Below are 19,876 nucleotides of genomic sequence, written 5' to 3'. Positions count from 1 at the left end.
TACTTGACTGATAGGTCATGGTGGCACAGCAGTGAAGAAAGAAATTTAAAGCCAATGATTAAATAGCAATCAAACACCTCAGGGAAAGGTAATAACTTTAGTTCACTTTCTAGATAGACCTAAAAGCTCTCATTTTCATGCAAAAGCTATCTAGCCCTTGCCAGAGATAAAAACTTTCCTTCCACTAAAGCACTATGATGGTACTGAGGGCACCTTAGCGGCAGAGTCTGACAGCCCAGTAAGGCTACAAAACTTATCAGTTCAGTGCTCAAATAGCTGAGCCACTATGGGAGCTGCCCTGGTGCTATGTCATTGTGGAAGGTTTTTAATTGTTTAAGGAGAGTGATGCAGTCTAAGTGCATTAGCATGTGGTAAGTGAGAAACTGAAGCATCAGTTTGCTCCTGTGAAAGCATATTTTCAAAATATAAATTACAATAAAAATCTAAAGAATATTTAGAATTTGCTTTACTGTTAAAAAATATTTATAAATGAAAGCAAGCAGAGTTCAGGCAAATTCTTTATTAAGGATTTGTTTCAAAACAGGAGCAGAAAAGCACAATAGATAACATCTCTGAAACTGGTCTGCAAAATTCAGGAACTTTGTTTTTTCTACTCCATGAATAATTGTATTTTGTCTTTTCTTAATAAAGGCAAACAAATTTTATGAGTACAAAACTAGAATTATAAAATTGACATAATTTACAGACAATTCCATATTAGCACCAGATATTAGCAAAACATGTTTTGATACAAAAGCTTTCAGACGTAGCCTCATTTTTGTAAGACTTTTTTCCATGCTGAGTTAAGCGTTTGCATGCATTTTATTTATCCCTTTTATAATCTGCCTTAATGATCAAAATACACGTTTAGGGAAAAGTGGAAAAACACTTAAGAATCTCGGTATGTGTATAGGATTCCTTTAATGGGAATGATTTTTCTTATAAATAAAGAAGTCAACACGGTCTGAAATATATAGCAAGAAGCTCATAGTGTTTGCTTTTCCTCCTTTTTTTTAAGAGCTTCCATTATCCTTGTTACTAGAAGGCAATGTAGGACAAAATAAAAGATACATGTAATATCAGGCATATTTGTTTGCTTAGAAAAGGTAATGTTACTGGTGTCATTATGACTTTAAACACATGATGAATTTTGACTTATAAAAAGCATAAAATACTACTGAACCAAAAGTGCTATGTTAACATCTCATATTCCCTTAGATTACCCTAAAAGTCACCTGAGGTGATTCTTTTTCTAGAAATTATCTAATTTCATTTATATTTCTTATTTAGTGGAAATAATAATAATAAAAAAATACACTCTGTATTGTTCCCTGCTCTTTTGTAATCCAATCCTGCAAACACTTACTAGCCAGCATAAGAAGGAATCCTGGTTCTACAGAAGTTGATGGCCTTCAGCCATTCCAGGATCTGACCCTGCATAATGCTTTCCACTAAGAGCAGTTAAAGCACCTCCAATGGAATACTCCCAGTGAGCACTTTGCTGGCAGTGAGTATCTGCATCTTCACATCTTTTTGTGGATTCATGGTTCAGTTTACATTATGTTATCAAAACAATGTCATTCTCTAATGCTCTCATTTTTAAAAAAAGAGTTCCTCTTCTTCACAAAGACCATGTTGTTAATTTGTAATTCTGTGGATTCTATCTTGGAAAGCTTTTAGGAATAAGCTAGTCTTGTCCTCCGTCTTGCTCCCCCTGCAAAAAAAGGAAAAAGAGACTTAGTTATTACCCATAATTATATATAATATTGTTAAACTATATACTGTAATTACTCAGGAAATAGATGTGAAGAGGAAAGATGAAACCTTGTGCTGAGCATTTCACTCTTGTTCTGGCTAGAAAATTAAAATCTCTCAGCTTCATCATTAATCAAAATAACATAGAATCTGTGAGTTATAAATCCCATGGTGGGGAATGCCGGAGTGCCATTTTCCCAGTGGTAAGACTCAAGAGTTAGATCTCACTTTCATGGCTTTATTCTCATCTGAAACACAGTTTGACTAAAGCATATAATCTAAGTTTTTCCAGATACAAGAAAAAACCCCTAGAAACCAAATAGTTAACAATACCAAGTATTGCTTTTTTTTTTTTTTTTTTAAGCAGAAATGCAACTCTTTCCTTTTGAACTCTGTATTCCTAAGAGTATTTTTTTCCTCCTGACTTTTAAAAAAACTTGAGAATAATATACATGCTATAATGTTTACATATATGTTTTGCTTTTACCTTGTGTCCTTCTGCTTGGTTGTGGTCTCCGTACAGGTGCTTCTAGAAAACAGAAATATTGCAGTCAGAAGTTATTTGTTAGAGCTTATGAATTAAACTCATTATAAATGTTGGAAACCCATCGCTGCCTTTCAAATAAGGTTTTCAGTAAATTAAAAATTTTGTCCCATAGCATGTTGACTTGATCACCTGAAACATGAATGCTTAGAATACAATTCACACATTTCTGTCATGCGCAGTCGTACATTACATCTTAGCAACATCCACACTGATCATCTACAGATAGTCACATGATGTAGGCAGGTGCCAGGATGTTTTGCCTACGCCCTTCATTCAGCAAACATCATCTGACACTGTCAGTAAGGTACAAGCTCAGGTTAGTGCACAGCCCAAGACTCGGTTTCAGATTTTGGCAGCAGATTTCCATGTCTGCTGTACAGAAATTATTTGAGGGACTATTTAAAAGTCATTTGCTTGAAACTCAAACATCACAAGACATTAGCCACATTTCCAGCTGTATTTGGGACTTGATTTGTAACTTCTTTGTAAGTCCACAGCATGATTTAGAGATTAGTTAATTTTCTCAGACTTCTGTTTTAAAAGGTAGAGCAGAGCAAGGACTATTGAATAGGTACCACCCTTATTAGCAGGTATATCCATTTTCCAAAATACTCAGTGAAACTTTTTCCTCTTTCTCATCAAACTTTGAGACTTTTTTTTAAACCAGAAGTCTCCTCACTGGGAGGAAAAAACATTTGATAAATGTGAGAGATAATTCTTCTATTATTGTCACAAAAATGTTACTGAGGTATTTGTCCTCATTTAAAACCATGAAATATTGTACTTAACAAGCTGCAGTTGGTTGCCTTTTCATTCTGAGTTGTCTTTTAATCCTATGCATAAATTCATAGCCCTGAGATACAGGCTTTACCTCATTACAGCTAAGGATAAACACAGGGTATCTGCACCCTTGTGACAGAAAAAGCTTTTAAGCTATGCACTGCCCTGGTAAGGACAAAATATGGTTCATCCATTATATGCTTTCCATACTTATGTTGTTCCCATGTAATTATGCTATCAGATAAGCCCCATATTTGAAGATCACACCTGTCTTTCATTTTCAGGCAATAGTAAACTTTCCAGCATGCCTTGTACTACTCAACACCGAATCTATAAGACATTATGGTATACCTTCAGTATTTGGCACAGACTTCAAAATTTAAAAATAGAAACATATTTATTTAATTTCATTCTCCAAAAGGCATACTATTTTTCCCTATGAATTTAGTTCAAAGAGTGACAGAATAACTTATTCTGCATTATTAAAATTAGAATCAGAAAACAACATACATACAAATAGGAAAGAAACCCTAACGAAGTTACTTCTTAACTTTGAATAAAGATCATTAAACTATGATTGTTAAACTTGAAGAACAAATTCCTGGTATAAAGCCAGGCTAATTGTATATGACTCCTTTTGGACCTTAACACCATTCATGCTCTTCAAACCCAAGAGCTTTCCTCAACTGCAAACAGGATTAAGGTAGAGAAATTCTGAGAGCCTATGAGACATTTACTCAGCCCAGAGTTTATATTCTCCCCACCCTACCCGCCCCTTCACAACACTGAGGAACCCTCACAGGAGCAGATCACATTAACACTGAGAAGAAATAAATCAAGTTAAAAGCAACTCACGTGGTCTTCTTCTGTGTGTGCTGCTTAAAGAAAGTTAATTCTTATGGTGCATGTTGCTTCAAATGTTTTACTTAAGAGTTGTGGTTAGACATTTCCTCTTGTCTACTATGCTTGCCAAATCTTCTAGTTACTTTTAGCCACAAGATAAGCCTCAACATTTTTCACTGCAATGCCAGTGAAAGAATTCTGTTCCAAAACAATTATAAAACTCTTCTTGCTAAAATAAGGGCTTCAGACCTGGTAATTTTTGTGAATAAATACTGTAAAACCTCACCTGGAATGATCACTTTAGACAAAGCAGGTCTTAGTGATACTGGATTTTTAGGCAAACTAACCTTCCAGATGAACTTCCTTGATTTCTCTCTCGATAATCTGTGGCTCTCCCTCAATTACTTTAGTAACCTTGGTGTACTCAGTTCCAGCTACAGCAAGCATCAAAAAAAATGAGTTAAATCTGGCAGAGCATTTTTCCAGATGCAAGGAGCCTTCAGTGTAAACAATGTCGTTTTAGGGTGTAGGTGTTGCAGGCTACCATGCTATTAATGCCATAAGGCATGTTACTCTAGGGCAGAGTCATTAATTGCAATCTTGGTTTAAAGTTTTCTTTCAGCAAAGACTGCTGATTATGATAAGCAGTGCTGGATATTTTATGAGTAGAATTAAAGCCCATATGAAATCATTCTTTTATTTAGACAATAATAATACATTTGTTTGTGACTGTACTCAAATTTAAATAATTAAGAATTTTTCAGTAAAAAATAAGTAATTTTATCTAGCCAAGAGGGCCATAAAGCATTATCACCATTCTCACCAACAACCCTGAAGCAGCATGTGTATCTGCTTTTATTGCCTAAACACATGGTAAGGTATTATCATGGCAGCCAAGGGTAACTGACTGGATAAATCATGGAAGAGATAGAGAAAAATCAAATAAAAGCAAGAGACAAATTTGCCCATTTGGTCCATTCTGTAAAGCAGGATGCTTACGTAAACTAACATATAATAGCAAGGAAAAATAGCAAGAATTCAAGAGACAATATTGTCTTTTCCTAATTTCCTAGGGAGAAACTATCTCTTTTCCATACACCTGTAGGGTCACAGAATTATGTATCTCTGCAGATTATGTCTATTTAATTGTATACCACTGCAACTGATGATGATTGCAATACACTTGTAATTGTTAGATTCTGTCATCAGACCTGTTAATTTTGAACAGTTCTACAGATAAAGTTTGATCCTGCTTCGTTGTTGCCTGGTTTACACCAATAGAACATAGTGCAGTATACGGAGGAATTTTCTTGCTACAATTTTTCATTTCCAACTTTTATTTTAAGCAATCCTGAAATAGGCATCATCAGAAAGCAAATCTTTTCACATAGCTGGGACACTTTGGATAGGGTTAGATGAAAAACTCTATTGAAGCTTTTATTCCTCTCCAATGATTATAGGCAAATCCTGGCTTAGATCTATAAAACTAAGATATAAGTGTTTAAAACAGAACAAGGAATCACAGTCACCAGGATTCATAGACATACCTTGTCTTTTTTCTAAGGCTGTGTTACCAATTAACATGGTTTTGTTCGGTGGAAAGCTGTTCAGTTGTTCATCATGAAATTTTTTATTTAACTGAAGTTTAAGTCACATTCACAGCATGGTGCTTTTGAAGGACTACAAGATTTAGGTCAGTGAACATACAGTTGGCTGTAAGCTATTTTACTGGTATACAACTTTGTAACTTAATAAAAAGTGAACAAGAAGTGGATTCAGTTAATTTATGTCAAGAAAAATATCCATTTTTGATCTTCTGATTCAGGTTTATACTAACATTTACAAAAAAACGTATCACTTGAATTCTTTTCTTTTTATTCCTCTTTGCTATTATAGATAGTTCTTCTAATCTACATTAGGCAGAGAACATTCAAAATTCATAGATAAAGATTAATTTCATGAGCAGAAGTTCTTTTACCAGTTTTCTACAGCTACTGGTTATATATTGCCAGAACTGTTAGAATTAAGAGAGCAAGAAGGAAAGAAAACCATTCCTTGGAATGCTATATTTGAAGAGAATTAAAGTTAATGTCTGGATATCCATCACCTGTAAGCACTGAAAAAAGGATGCTAGGCATGCCTTTAATTATTAACTTGAGGGCAATGAACATTCATTTTTAAAGAACTGATAAGTAAAATGAATTTGGCCTGTTACAATGCTTTCCAGTTCATAAATATTTTCTACAGATTAATATTTGTTGGGGGGAAAAAAAAAAAAAGCGGAATAAATCTTCATTGCTCCCCTGAGTTTTAATTAGGTAACTTTTTAAAGACTGGAAAAACTCAAATAATTTTTTCCATAAGCAATACCATTAACAAAATTATTAATTGAAATTTGGTACTTATTTCCATTTCACAGATGTTTGGTACTTAATATATAGTATTCTATTTTTTCTCCTATTAAAATTACATCTTGACTAGGTCAGTCTTTAAAATGTTGAGATCAGCATAACCAAGAGCTGTTTCAGTTATCATTACCTGTTGCAAAAAGGTTAGTTATAATACACTGAATTACCTCCCTGCAGAAGTCTTTTGATTTCTTCATCTTCCAGTAAATGACCATCACCTTCAATAAATTTTGTCACCTTGGTAACCTCTGATAGGATATAGGTTATGGCAAAAAAAATTGATTTACAGAAAACATTTGACAATCTTACCAAGAGCATATTACTGAATTAATCCTATCATAGCATTGTGCTGAATTACAAAATTCATTTGTTATGACATCAGATTCCACATAAACACTGAAAACAACATATTTTATGATAAACATAGCATCCTATTTATTAGACCCAGGAAGCCTCAGTTATGGAGCTGTCTGAAATGTGAAGATCAGGGACTCAAACTAAAATGTTACATTTGGACATTTCCGAGGTTGTGAGGTTAATCTCTGGGTAAGATTTTGCAGCATATGAACATCATTTCTTAACACATGGAATATTCATTCATTAATTACTTAAACTATATATATAATAAATATATATATATATAAAAGAAAGGAAAGAAAACAAGAATACTAACCTTCTTCAAGAAATTTCTTTAACTTCTCTTCATTGTCTGAACCACCTGCAGTAATTCTGGTATATTTTATTTCAGGACCTGGAAAAAGATTTGTAAGATAGTAGCTTTAATCAGATATAACAGGATTGCCCTTTACGTTGTTATTTCCTAATTAATACATATGGTGGTTCCATGGTTAACATGATTAACATCTGCTTATGTAAGAACTTCCTCTTTCACCATTTTCCAAATTAAGACTTTCAACTAAGTCAATATGTTGCTATAGCAGTGCCTTTTCCTTACAAGTGCTCTGGCAGACAGAATTTTAATTACAGTGTTCAAACTAATATATAACCAGGGGGATCAAAAAGTGTCAAGAGAGAATTATATATATCTTGTTCTATGCTTAAATATGCCTCACTCCATCTATCAATTTCTAGTATTCCTAAAGAAATATTTCTGTAGTAGGTCAAATAGAATTGAGCTTGTTTATAGACTTTGAGAGTTACTGTGTGAGAAAATCAAGGGATGCAGGTGCACACTAATTTTATCTTATATTAGCTGAATAAAAATGTTTAACTTGTTCATGTCAGATCAAGCTCCCATCTTACAGAGAAACAGAGAATATATTTTTCTAAAATGACTGTCAAAAGAGTCTGGGATGACATGTAAAAGTAGGTATCTACACACTGAACGTCTACCTTTGGCCAAACAAAATCTACCTGGACATATAGAACCCAAAAGTTTAGAAAAAAATAAAAGACTTCCTTCTAAAACAAGCCTTGCAATAAAAGCCATCTCATTCTGAAATGGTAGTGAGAAGCTTGCAAGAGCAGACACTTAGCAAATATATGGAAATAAAAATTAAATAAATACAAGTTTTTATAGTTTTGCATTCTGTTAAAATATTGTAGTTTCTGTACATGTGTGTGAGGGGCACACAGCCAGATTTTCAGCCATACACAGACAGTGGGAAGCATTAGGGAAAATACATCTGTCCAGGAAATGCTGTTTAGGCATTAGGAGAGAACTTAAACTGTGTTACTTTTGTATGTAATATTGAACTTTGCTAAGAATTAATAGCTCAGAGTAATTTACCTTGAATAATTCTTTCTTCTGTTACTTTTTTCTCTGTCACTTCCACAGGTCGTCCATCTATGATTTTGGTGTATGTTTTAATAATTGGTTCTACAAGGATTTTAAAATTTAAGACAATAATCAAATGATGAACTTTCAAGGGCTCTTTTTGAAATGTGGAAACTGACTGAAGCATACAAGGAAATACCACAGCATACTTTAAGAAAAATAAAAATATTCAGAGGAGACCAGAAAGTAATTTTTCTCAAAACTTAGGATGGCCACATGTCTTTTTTCCTTTAAAACCATTCTAGATGTGAATGTCTCAATACCCCCAGCAAAGCAAAAAGCAAAGTTTACCTCTCTGTCTGATAAAATTGCCTTTCTATCACAGAATCACAAACTACATTTTTGATTGCAGGACAATAACCAGCAAATAATTATCAGTCAAGACAGATGTTGCATGCAGAGTATTTCTAATGCTGTCTTGACTGTAGCTATGGAACACAGCTAGGCAAAAAAAGTCCCATTTTTTTAAAGCATGAGAAGTAAGAATTAAATGATGCAATAAAATTACAGTACTTCACAAAGGTCTTATTAAAAACAGAACACCTGTCTAACATGTCACATGTGTCACCTAGATAAAGTAGAAATTGACAGGAAATAGTGAATGTTTCAAATTTTAACTCATACAAATTGAGTGGCTGAATTCATACCAACCTCCATGAATCACTTTAGTTACTGTCTCCCCTTCCCTGACTATTTTGAACTCAGGTTCCCCTTCAATTAATTTAGTTATCTGTGTGATAGATGGGTCTGTGACATAGAAAAAAACACAACATGTTAATAATAGTCATAAAATATTTATAGTATCTCATGGGGCTAAGATGAAGCTTGCATTTTCTCCTCCTATCCTAAATAAACAAGGTTATTGTAACAGGGGGTTTAAATCTGAGAAGTAATTTGTGGCAGTACTGTACAATCTTAAATTTAGATTCTGTTGCACATTTACTACTTGCCTTTTTTTTTTTTTTTTTTTTAGTTTTGTATATGTGATATTTTTAACATTTGTTGACAAGTCTCAGGCAATAAACCAGATCCTCAGCAGCAAAAAAGGAGTCTTTTTTCTACATATATTTGTAAGAAGGATATTTTGCGGTTATGCTGGAATCCTAAAGTGATTGGTGCACTAGTGATCAGCATGCAAACTATACACTGAAAATGTTTGTGAAGTTATTTCTACTAATGGTATAAATATCTAAGAGGAAACTAGGTCTTTTAATCAGTATTCGTTGAAGCTTCTTTTTGCTTTTTTTGCAAAGCTTTTTTGCTTTGAGAATTTTTATGTGCTTTTTTTTTTCTTTGTTTTCAAGCTACCTAGACTTGGACAGCAGTCACTCAACTAAAAAAAACCCAAAATCACAAAACCAAAAACCAAACTTCTGAGATTAACTGGAATGGCTGTAAGGTTATTTATCCACATTAACGGGTATCATAAACATGGGTGAGGTCATCTTGATTTCAACTGCCAAGACAATACTCTTAATCTTGTGCGGTTCCTATAGATCACACTGATCCAAATGCATCTCTGTCTGACAGGCTGAAGTAGAAGTTAGTAAATAAATTTGGAACATACCATCGATGCAGTCAATTAACAGTAATAATATGGCTCATCTGTAATGAGTGTTATGGAAACTCCTTCTACTAAAGAAGCTACTGTAACATAAACCTCCTTTATTCCCTGTTCAGAGTTAGAAACTTAGCACAGTCCACCTCTTTTGCATTCCCTAAAAATCTCTCAGATATCTTTATATGATTTTATGTACAAGTCGATGCTGCATTGATTTTTTTTTTAATAATTACTGATCGAGATTTAATAGAACTTTTTACATATGTATGCCAGATGCTAATTCTTGAAAATGGTCAATTCAAGTTAACTAGTATCCTTCAATAGTAACCAAAGTATACCTTTTTTTTTTTTTTTTTTTTTTTTTTTTTTTTTTTTTTTTTTTTGCTTTTGCAGCAACAGCACATGGTTGGATAAATTCAAATTTAGAGAAAAATAATTAATTTATTTACTGTGGATGAGAAGATATGGCGGGATCATAAAGATTCCCAGTTTTTATAGACCTCTATTCACCTACTCTGGTTTCGAAACAGCTGAATAAGACATTGCTTCTTTTATTTTCTAACACATCTGGATGAAAAACACTCATAAATATTTTAAAGAAACATTCCTAAAGATTCAGTCTCATGCTTCTGTTTTAAACTCAGAGGCATTTTTTGCATGTTGAGACTCCATTAAATACCAATATACATTGATACAAGTGATGAATATAAATGTCAAAGGCATATTTATAAATCCTTATAAATATTTTTTTATTTTTATATTTCTAAATTACTGTATCTTTTCATGTGATTGATACAGCAGATATATGCAAACCAAAAGGTGAAGCTATAGCTTTTTATATTGTCTTATCTAGGAACAATCCTTTGAATTCAAACAATTGGTTTCAGTCAGATTTCACTCTTTATATCTCTTTAATCTTTTGTATCCCATACATGCCTATGTATGGACAATGGAAGCACAACACAAATAAAAAACACTGACAGGAAAAAGGAGACATCACCCTCTAAACTTAGTGGGGAGAGATGTCACTTTTTAAATGGAAATCTCCTTTACATAGAACTTCCTGGCAAAACTCAACAGGCACTTTGCCAGTTTTTATCTACAGACAGTTGAAGGTTTATGTGGTTCTGATGTGAGCTGCTGCTAACTACTATTACTACTAGTAAGCTCAGATGAGCCACAACTGGCTTTATTGGGTCTACCTATATCTGATTCATCACTGGACAGAGAGGTCACTCCTTGGAGTGTGTCCCAAAGCAGAAACACTGTACTGGCAATGAAAAGGAGTAGCCCTTCAATATTCACTCATTTTTAAAGTTATTTTTTTCTCTTAGGCGAAGAAAACTTAGTTCTACATTTGACTATAAAAGCACTCAGACATTTCATTTTTTTCTTTAAAAGACAATTTAGTTTCAGTTAACTTTCAACTTCTAAACATAATGTAAATCTACTAAACTATATACTCTGTCTCTGGATTTAACAGAGAGGAACAGGTACTTTCCAAGAGTGATTCACTCTCATCACAGGAAGATTTATAATATGCCTTGGAAGAATTATCATGTGAAATGAATCTATTCATTGTGGATCTGATTTAATGCTGGAGACTAGGCAACAAAGATCAGCATATATGCTAGATGGTCTCTAATCCTAAATGAGATGAAGCAGACAAGTTGCTGAAAATGTAAGGACATGAAATCCTCCCAGAAACAGAGATTAAGCAGTCTGGATAAAATTCTTTGCATGACATTTTTAACTGCCTTTCTCATTCAAGCTCAAACAAATTCCCTTTGAGCATTTTTATTTATTTGGGAAGCTGGATCTCATTAGCTTTAGTTAACTTATAAATCACAAGTGATTTTAGCAGTTCCAGCCCCACATTTTTTTTCTTTTCAGCCCCATCACTAAGTGGTTAGTCTTTTGTCTTCAGAAATTAAAAAGAAAGATTGACTAAATATAATTTTCAGGCGCCTGACAGATATTGGTAGTTAGAACTGATTGAAAATCATAGAAAAATGAACCCATTTTTTTTCTAAAGTATAACATGTCTACTTAATTTTTAAAAATAACTGCTTTAATGGGGAAAAGAAAAGAGTCTTTTTTGAAAAAAAACCCACTAGTACTAAAGGAATTTTTTCAAAAAAAATCATTTTAAAGTATTTTTAAATGCCTGTAGAAAAAGGAGAAAATCCATTTGGGAGAACAGTTGTGGGTAATCCTTTTTTACAAAATATTTCAGTCAGTTCTAATTGCAATATTTGTATCTTTGCTTTTCCAGCAAAGTGTTTAGCATCCTGGGCTTGATATGTACAAAATGCATCCCGTTAAAGAAATATATACAATATATATTCTGAATATGCATATATGAACATATATATATATATGTTCATATATGCATATGCATATGTTCAAATATATATAACAAGGGCCTCATTTACCTTCCTTTGTGATGATAGGCTGGACGTTGCTTTCAATTATGTTAATTTCTGAAAATATAGAACATGGAATATACAGTACATTCCATTCTTACAATTTCTTTATGGCAATGATCAGTTGGATTTGGTCTGCTCACAAGGATATGGATAAAATCATAATTATTAATGGATCGAAAAGTAACTCAAAAGGATCTCGGTTCTAATTATGAAACAGTGATGCATGCAAGTCACTTGCAGATTGAATCTACTGGTGTGCCATTTGCCTTTGTTCGTGACTTACAAAACCCACCGGTCACAAGACCCATGCTAATATACGGTACATAATAATAATGGCTTGTACAATTACCTGCACAAAGATTTGCACAAATCACTGACATATCTTAAATGGGAGTATTATCCACTTCTTTTCATTTGGGAGCTGATCTGGTAAGCAGAGGAAACCCTCTGGCATTCAGAATTATTTATATAACGTCATAGAGAATATGCATGTGGTGCCCTTAGTAGATCAGGTTGTCCCTTTACACCTAGGAAAGACTCAAGCATTCACTGACTATCCCTTATAGTTATTTGTCTCATATCCATTCACTGGTAGAGAAGTTCTCACTGGTAGAGGTCCCAGCCTTCCTATTCCCGCACTCAACTAAATCAACAGCTACAGCTTCTTGATGTTCGGCATTTACCTCTCTTGCTTTATTTTACAGGCTTTGCTTCTTGTGCTGCTCTCACTGGCCATGGCAGGTAGAATATCTCAAGTTTGAAGAGACCAATAATGATCAACAAGACCAACTCCCTTCTTCTCAAAGGACCCCCTAAACCATATGACTAAGCGTGTTGTCCAAGAAGATCCAAGTCCAAGAAGATCCTTAAACTCTATCAGGCTTGGTGCTGTGACCACTTTCCTGGGAAGCTTGTTCCAGTGACCTATCAGCCTCTGGGTGAAGAACTTTATCCTAATGTCCAGTCTGAACATCCCATGATGCAGCTTCATTCCATTTCCTCATGTCCTGTCATTGGTCACCAGAGGGAGGAGACCAGCATGACCCCCTCTGCTGCCCTCCTTGGGGAAGGTGCAAGCTGCCATGAGATCACTGCTCAGCAATGAACTCACCCTTCAGCCTTCTCTTATCCAAACTGAATAAGCCAAGTGACCTTATGCACTCTTTATAAGTGTTAACCCCAAGATCTTTCACTACCTTGGTCACCCTCCTCTGGACACTGGGCAGAGGAGGGATATCAACAGTTTGATGCCTTTCTTATATCATGCTGCCCAAAACTGCATCAGTACAGAGCAGCGTGTGACAATCACCTCCCTCGAATGGCTGGAGATGCTGTGCCTGATGCCCCCGAGGACACAGTTGGCCCTCCTGGCTGCCAGGGCACTGCTGAGTCACATTCAACTTGTCATCAAAGTAGATTATTCCCTTTTTTTTATTCCAGGAGTTTTTTAACTTCAATATGTCCATTCTCAACTTAAAAAGCCTAACGTGATGGTTTTAATTTCTACTGTGAAATGTTAGTAGAACCCCACAGAAATTTTATCATCTGTCTAGATTCACATTGCTTCACAAGCCAAAGTTTTGGCATAATCTTTGTCTTCTAAGAGTTCGTTTCAACAGGTTCTACTTTCTATGAAGAAACTAAATGTAAACACTGAGAAAGGCTGCAAGAGAGCAAAAAGGAAACCTTTTTTATATTTAGTCCCTAAAGAGAAAATAGTTAGAACTGTCTCCCATACAAGCATCACACTTGCACATCTGGGAAGCAGGTGGAACCCATACACTCTGTCCCTCTGGAAGTATTTATGAAAAAGGAAGGATCTCAGTGCATAGTTTGGTCAATGTTGATTCTTGGAGAGCAAGTACAATGCTAAGTCTTGGTGAGAGAGGCAATGCAACTCTGCTGTGCATCAAACACTGAACCTTGGCTAAAAACTGAAAAACTGTCTTTTCTGTATGTATCTTGCCTACTCCAAAGAGTCTGAACAGCTTACTTCAGGGTTATTTTCCAGTCACACATCTGGAAAGGGAAAAAATACATACAGTCGCACAACAGCCAGAAACATTCTGCTTTGAGTCTTTCTCGTCTTCTGCTTCATCAGCACATCTTACTTTCCCAGAAATCACTTTCTTTTGAAAAAGAGATGTACAATTCCAAATTGGAATTGGCAATGTCTAAAAAGAATTCTCAAACCCATCTGGAAGTATTTAAAATGAACTTACTGTAAAACGTCAGTGGAATCTCTTTGAAGGTGCTGTCACGAACAAACTATAAAGACAGAAAAGTAATTGTAAAATTTAAGAGAAGTAGCACTTACATTACAGTTTCCTAGTGAGTGGGACTAGGATTCACTGCTTCACTGACCTAAAAGTTATGTGGTGCTATTTGTCTGGGTTCTCTCATTCATTGTTGAGGGACAATGTAGCCTTAAGAGCATAGCCAAGATAGATAAGGATGCCTAATTTTCCTCACAGGCTATTGATGCTAGTGGCTTTAATTAAATAAAAAATTAGCCACTCAATACTCTTTCTAAAGAGGAATTGCCTCAAGGATTTAGAAGTGATTTATTTTCCAAGAGTGATAAATTGTTCCTGAACCAAAGAGCATATTTGGGCAAGTTCACACTGGAGTTATCCAAATGCAAATATTCTACTACTATTTGGTGTTGAAAAGCATCAGTTCTAACTATCGAGTGCAGTGTATGATTTGTGATTATATTTGGATAATTGGGAGCTACTGAATTCGTTGTCTGCTGAAGAAAGGACTAGAGAATCACTTATGAATTATAATGTACACAGTTTCCCAGATCCTGTCATAAATACAAACGGATAATTACTGAAAGAGTACCTTAATCTGAATGTACTTAATCAGCTTCTTCAGGATTGTGAGCAGCTGATCATTTCCAACAGGCAGATCTGACAAAAGAAATAGGCATGTAAGAGGAAACATACAACTGTGTGCATTTTGCTTTAATTTACTGTGATAAGGAGATGTAATCACTCTCAAACACTCACACAAGAATGTACTTGTATATATACTGTATATACATTCTTTCATATCAGTGGAAAAGTCTATGGCTAGTCTTGTCTTCCATATATTTGACTTTTGTAGAATTTGAACAAATTGCCATGGTTTCAAGTGAGGTTTTTCCACAAAATGAGCAGTGAGGTAAGTTTTCTCTTTCATATCCATGTAAGAATTTTATCTTTAAATTAATTTTTTAAGTCATTTCAGCTACATAACATGTAAATAGATTTAAAGGAATGTGTATAAATTCCATGAAATAATACTCACCTGCTGGATATAGCAGTTTGTCAATGACATGAATGACACCATTTGTTGCCATGAGATCAGATTCTCTTGATTTCAGTTCATTAACCAGAAGAGTATCATTCACCTGATAAAGCATCAAAAGAGAACCCAAGTTACCAGAGGTATTAAAAAACAACCCCATAACATTTGGAGAAGTACATCCCACTCTGTAATGTGGATAGACATGGAATGTCAAATTACTATTACAAGACTGTAGCAAAGAGATTATTTCTATGCTTAACTGTTTTCAAGTAGAGTTTCCCTCCTTGTATGGTTTTAAGAATATTTGTCACACCAGGCTCAAAGCCACTTCCAATGAAAACTCCTTGTGTCAAGTGGTAAAGAAGAATATTCCTGAGAGCATTTTTGTCTCCTATATAAAAACAAACAAACAAACAAAAAAAAAGTAGGAATAAAAATTAAATGATAAGGAATATTTCTTTCTGGAAATTCTAAGGATTCACACAGGCTTGAGCTGGAATTACACATAATACAAATGAAAATACCATGAACACATACAATTTGTATCTGTTTAAATGGTGATAAATGGAAACAACCCACCCATATGACAAAAGGGCACTCAGAACATAATCATAAAGGTCTTATGAGAAACCTTATGCAGAAGAACAGAAAAGCAGTCCATAGAGCAGTTACAAGGGCTGGTTTTGTCTGTTCTTACAGAGAACAGATGCAGCTTGGAGAAGCTGAGAAAGGGGAAAACCACTCAATTTTAGGGATGATTTCCATATTTCAAAATTTGACATTCCTCTTCAGGATGAAGGGAACAAAAAATCCAACATTTTCAAGACTGTCTTAAAAAGCAAATGAATCCTGGAGCCCAAGTTAATGTCCTGGTAGGGCTCCCTGGTGCTGTGGGTCCATGAAGGTTGAAAGGCATAAGATGGGCTGTAGAAAACCCCATAATGTCCTCAGGAGACAGGGCACCAAGCAGACCAGCTTTAAAACTCATCTTTTTACCATTTTGTGGAATATGGACCATTCTAAGTTTAATACTGGCATTACACACTGATATTGATTGCTATTAGGAGCTTTAGCCTTGATAAAAAAGGAAAGGAAATCCTATCTGGTCTTTTTTCTTTTTTCTGGTATCTCTTTCAGGGAACATTTCCCCCCCCCCCCCCCCCGCCTGTGTTTTGCTCTAATTACTGATAGTATTGTAATTTACTTTCTTACTGAAATGCAATTAAATTATATTTTTATTCCTAGTAAAATTATCTAAGATTTTGTGACTAGACCATTCATCAAGTTACATACAAAACCTAAACATGGCCACTCCAAAGATGTTCTCACACACTATCAGTCTGTGATAATCTGTTAAAATAATCTTTGTGTCCTTCTTACAGATTAACAAAGTATTTCTTTATATTCCTTAAAAATTATATATTTTAAAGTTTAATTTTAATGGAGAAAGCAACAAATTATCTTAAAAGAACATCAAGATTTCTAGAAAGTAAATTGACAAAAAACCAAACATCCTGCCACAAAAAAAAAATTATCAGGGCCAGGGAAAGTGAAATACATTGAGTCACAATGATAGGAAAAGATGATACATAAAGCCCCTTGAAAAGTAGAATGGCAAATATAATTTTATTTTTAACTAAAATATTAATCCAAAATGACATTGGCCTTGACTACCACTTCAAGTTGTGAATTGAAGATGAAAACAATGAACCTCATAAACTCAAGCTTAGTTAATAAAGTAACTACATAGTATAATACAAACAGAACAATGGCATTTATCCAGTTGCTTCGGTTCACAGCCTTGTGACACGCTTCATTTCCTTTTATAGCTACCTAATGAGAGTCATCTAGGCTCTCTGTTAATTTACTATTAGTCACTAGAGACATACCACACTAGAAGGCAACTTAGACCACTGCCATAACTTTAAATGGCTGAAGAGATAATTCAAATTCCCTGTCCTTCATTAGTGAGTTAAAGGCTGCAAAAGCTGGGGTTGCTGTTTATCAATGCTCTGAACAATAGTCTTCCAAGTAATTAAGAATTCATGGGGTTTGACTCCATGTCTTTAAGCTTTCATCTGAGAAGTACAGGAACGGAAAATATGACTGACCTGGATGTGGCAACCTCTCCTCTTTCCTTGTGCACAGGCCACATTCGCATTACTTTTAAATAAACTAAAATTATTTATAGTGCTGTGGGCACACTCTACCCCTCGAGTAAGAAATTCTGCAGGAGATTTGAAATATTCCCTGTGCATTTCTTCTCTTATGGAAATAAAGAATGACAATAAATAAACTAGTTTTAAATCTTGCAAAAAATCTATAACATTCCAGAGTTTGGAAGTGTTAGATGGAAAGAAAGTATTGCATTGGCACGTAGCAAAAGATACTCAATATTTAACTTGGAGAGCACAGGTGCTATTAGAGATCACTGGGTGGAAACAAAGGTGAAGAAAGATAACGAAAGTCAATACTAAAAGTCTTTTAATGCAATGATTACATCTAGAAAAGAAATACGATAGAACAGAATTTGCAATAAGCAAAGTTGAATGATGACATGATGACTTTGCTATAAGCAAAGTTGAATGATGACAAGTTGAGGGTAATAAAATGAATGAAGATTCTAACTTAGAAGGTAGTAAGACCACAGAGTAAGATAATAAGGAGTGAAGTTTAAATTCAGGTTTGATGCTTCTTTCCAAAAAGATATTTTCTCTACCCCCAAGAAGGAAATAATTTAGGGAAATACAATTAACTGCTCTATGCAAGAGGTAAACCGTTTCATCAGGCAGCTTCTGTCTAAGAAGTGCATAAGTTTCCTTTCCAATCGATTTGACCCTTGCTTATAATTCAAGTTTTCTTATGTTACTTACTTATCAATATATCCTTATCGTCATCAGTCAAACCTTTAAAGGCATCATTAGTTGGAACAAACAGAGTCCATTCTCCAGGTCGTGATAGAACATCATCTAAATCTGCAGCTTTCACCAGACTGAGGAAAATGCTGTTTGCAACAAACAGACAAACCACAAATATATTTTGTCAAAAGGTAGTAACTATAATTGAGTCCAGGTACCAAGTTCCCTCATTTTTTTCTGATAGTACATCAATCTTCAAACTCTTTAACTATTCACCAGAAAATGGAGGAGGAAAATGAGAAAAAAACCCCAAGTTAATAAAAGAAGACAGTCTTAAGAGTAGCAGAAGGTGGATAAAGGATTTGAAAAAAAAATACTGGGAGTCTGGATCATGGCAGGACTCATAAAGTAAAAACATCACAGATCAAAATGATGAAAGGAGGATGTAAAGGTTACTTGCTCTCTAGGAATACTGGGATACTCGCAGGAAGGGAACAAAAATACATACTAGAAAGTTATGCAGTCATGCTGCACCCATATGGAACAGCACTGCCCAATAACTAAAGGTCCAGACTCCACAGCACATGCAGCTCTGGATATGTCATCCAATTCCTTTTGTTCTCTTACTCCTTTCATTCTGGCATCTTATTACTTCTATGTGCCATTAGCAACCATTCTAACATAGAGTATGGGAGCCTTTCCAACACATAGCTGGAGAACACTTTTTTTTCACCCCCACATTTTTTTTATTTTGAGTAGGCAATAAGCTCTTCAATGCCCTCCTTGCCCTCTAAAATCCAACTACTCACAAACTCAGTATACAACTTTTTCTCAGACCAGCTGTGCTGCATATACAGGTACACCCTGCAGGAAATTCTTATGCTGTCAAAACTGAAACTTACCTAAAACGCTTATCATTTCTTAGCATTTCATGCAATGTCTTTTCTGCTGGATTGATGATTTGTCTGAAGATGTGAATAAAACCATTTCTTCCTTCTTTGCTTCCTCTGACCATGCATGAATTTTCAATACATACAGCCTTATTGAAGGAGAAAGAAGCAAAACTATTTCCGCAACGTTAAAAATAACATTTGAGTATTTCCTACAGTAAAATCGCATGTTCTTACCCTGAAATTTGGCATTGCTTAAGAAAGTAAAAGTAGCAAGTATTTCAGAACTTGAATTTTGTTTCCCTTGACAGTGCTCCTAATTAGTTCTAAAACTAGCCTTAAACATTTGTAATCAGTGAGGTGCCAAATCCTGTTATGTTTTCCCAAAGAGTTTTCCATGCTAACAAAATTCCATTTATGAAATATCAGATTTTATTTTTTTCCTATCTTAAAAGTTTAAAGACTTTTGCTAGATAGTCGTAATGGTAAATGCTGGGGGTTTCATTCAGCTTTGTCTTTTATTGGCTCTCCATTTTCATAGTTGGCATATGTATTGTTAGAAGGGCCCATTCACTTACTGTGCGATATACAAAGACTCTAAGTAGTTTTCCTCCAATTGTTTCCAGCTCTTGTCCATTGTAGAGTTCATTGAGCCCAACTTTCACTTTTATAATGTGATTCTGCAGGATTGTTCTAAGAAGACGTTGATCCAG

The 19,876-nt window shown here is 34.7% G+C and overlaps 1 protein-coding gene across 1 annotated transcript in view; it reads right to left on the bottom strand.

The window, feature by feature from the left end:
- Positions 1–505: 505 nt before the first annotated feature.
- POSTN (periostin) overlaps positions 506–19,876 on the bottom strand; it is a 32,892-nt gene continuing 13,521 nt past the window's right edge. Inside the window, exons 10-23 of the mRNA XM_027892779.1 lie at positions 19,742–19,876; positions 19,176–19,312; positions 18,289–18,419; positions 15,676–15,806; positions 15,416–15,518; positions 14,969–15,036; positions 14,344–14,389; positions 12,128–12,175; positions 8,783–8,878; positions 8,084–8,173; positions 7,007–7,084; positions 6,501–6,581; positions 2,243–2,284; positions 506–1,714 (exon numbers count right to left, since the gene is read on the bottom strand). The exon at positions 19,742–19,876 is cut by the window's right edge and continues 16 nt beyond it. Of these exons, the coding sequence (XP_027748580.1) occupies positions 1,677–1,714; positions 2,243–2,284; positions 6,501–6,581; positions 7,007–7,084; positions 8,084–8,173; positions 8,783–8,878; positions 12,128–12,175; positions 14,344–14,389; positions 14,969–15,036; positions 15,416–15,518; positions 15,676–15,806; positions 18,289–18,419; positions 19,176–19,312; positions 19,742–19,876 (1,224 nt within the window). The 3' untranslated portion in view covers positions 506–1,676. The remainder of the gene's footprint in view (positions 1,715–2,242; positions 2,285–6,500; positions 6,582–7,006; positions 7,085–8,083; positions 8,174–8,782; positions 8,879–12,127; positions 12,176–14,343; positions 14,390–14,968; positions 15,037–15,415; positions 15,519–15,675; positions 15,807–18,288; positions 18,420–19,175; positions 19,313–19,741) is intronic.

Source organism: Empidonax traillii, unplaced genomic scaffold (genome assembly GCF_003031625.1).
Source record: "Empidonax traillii isolate 1590-97213 ecotype Southwest subspecies unplaced genomic scaffold, ASM303162v1 scaffold367:size622293, whole genome shotgun sequence".
Taxonomy (NCBI): domain Eukaryota; kingdom Metazoa; phylum Chordata; class Aves; order Passeriformes; family Tyrannidae; genus Empidonax; species Empidonax traillii.
This window is presented reverse-complemented; position numbering and strand designations above follow the sequence as displayed.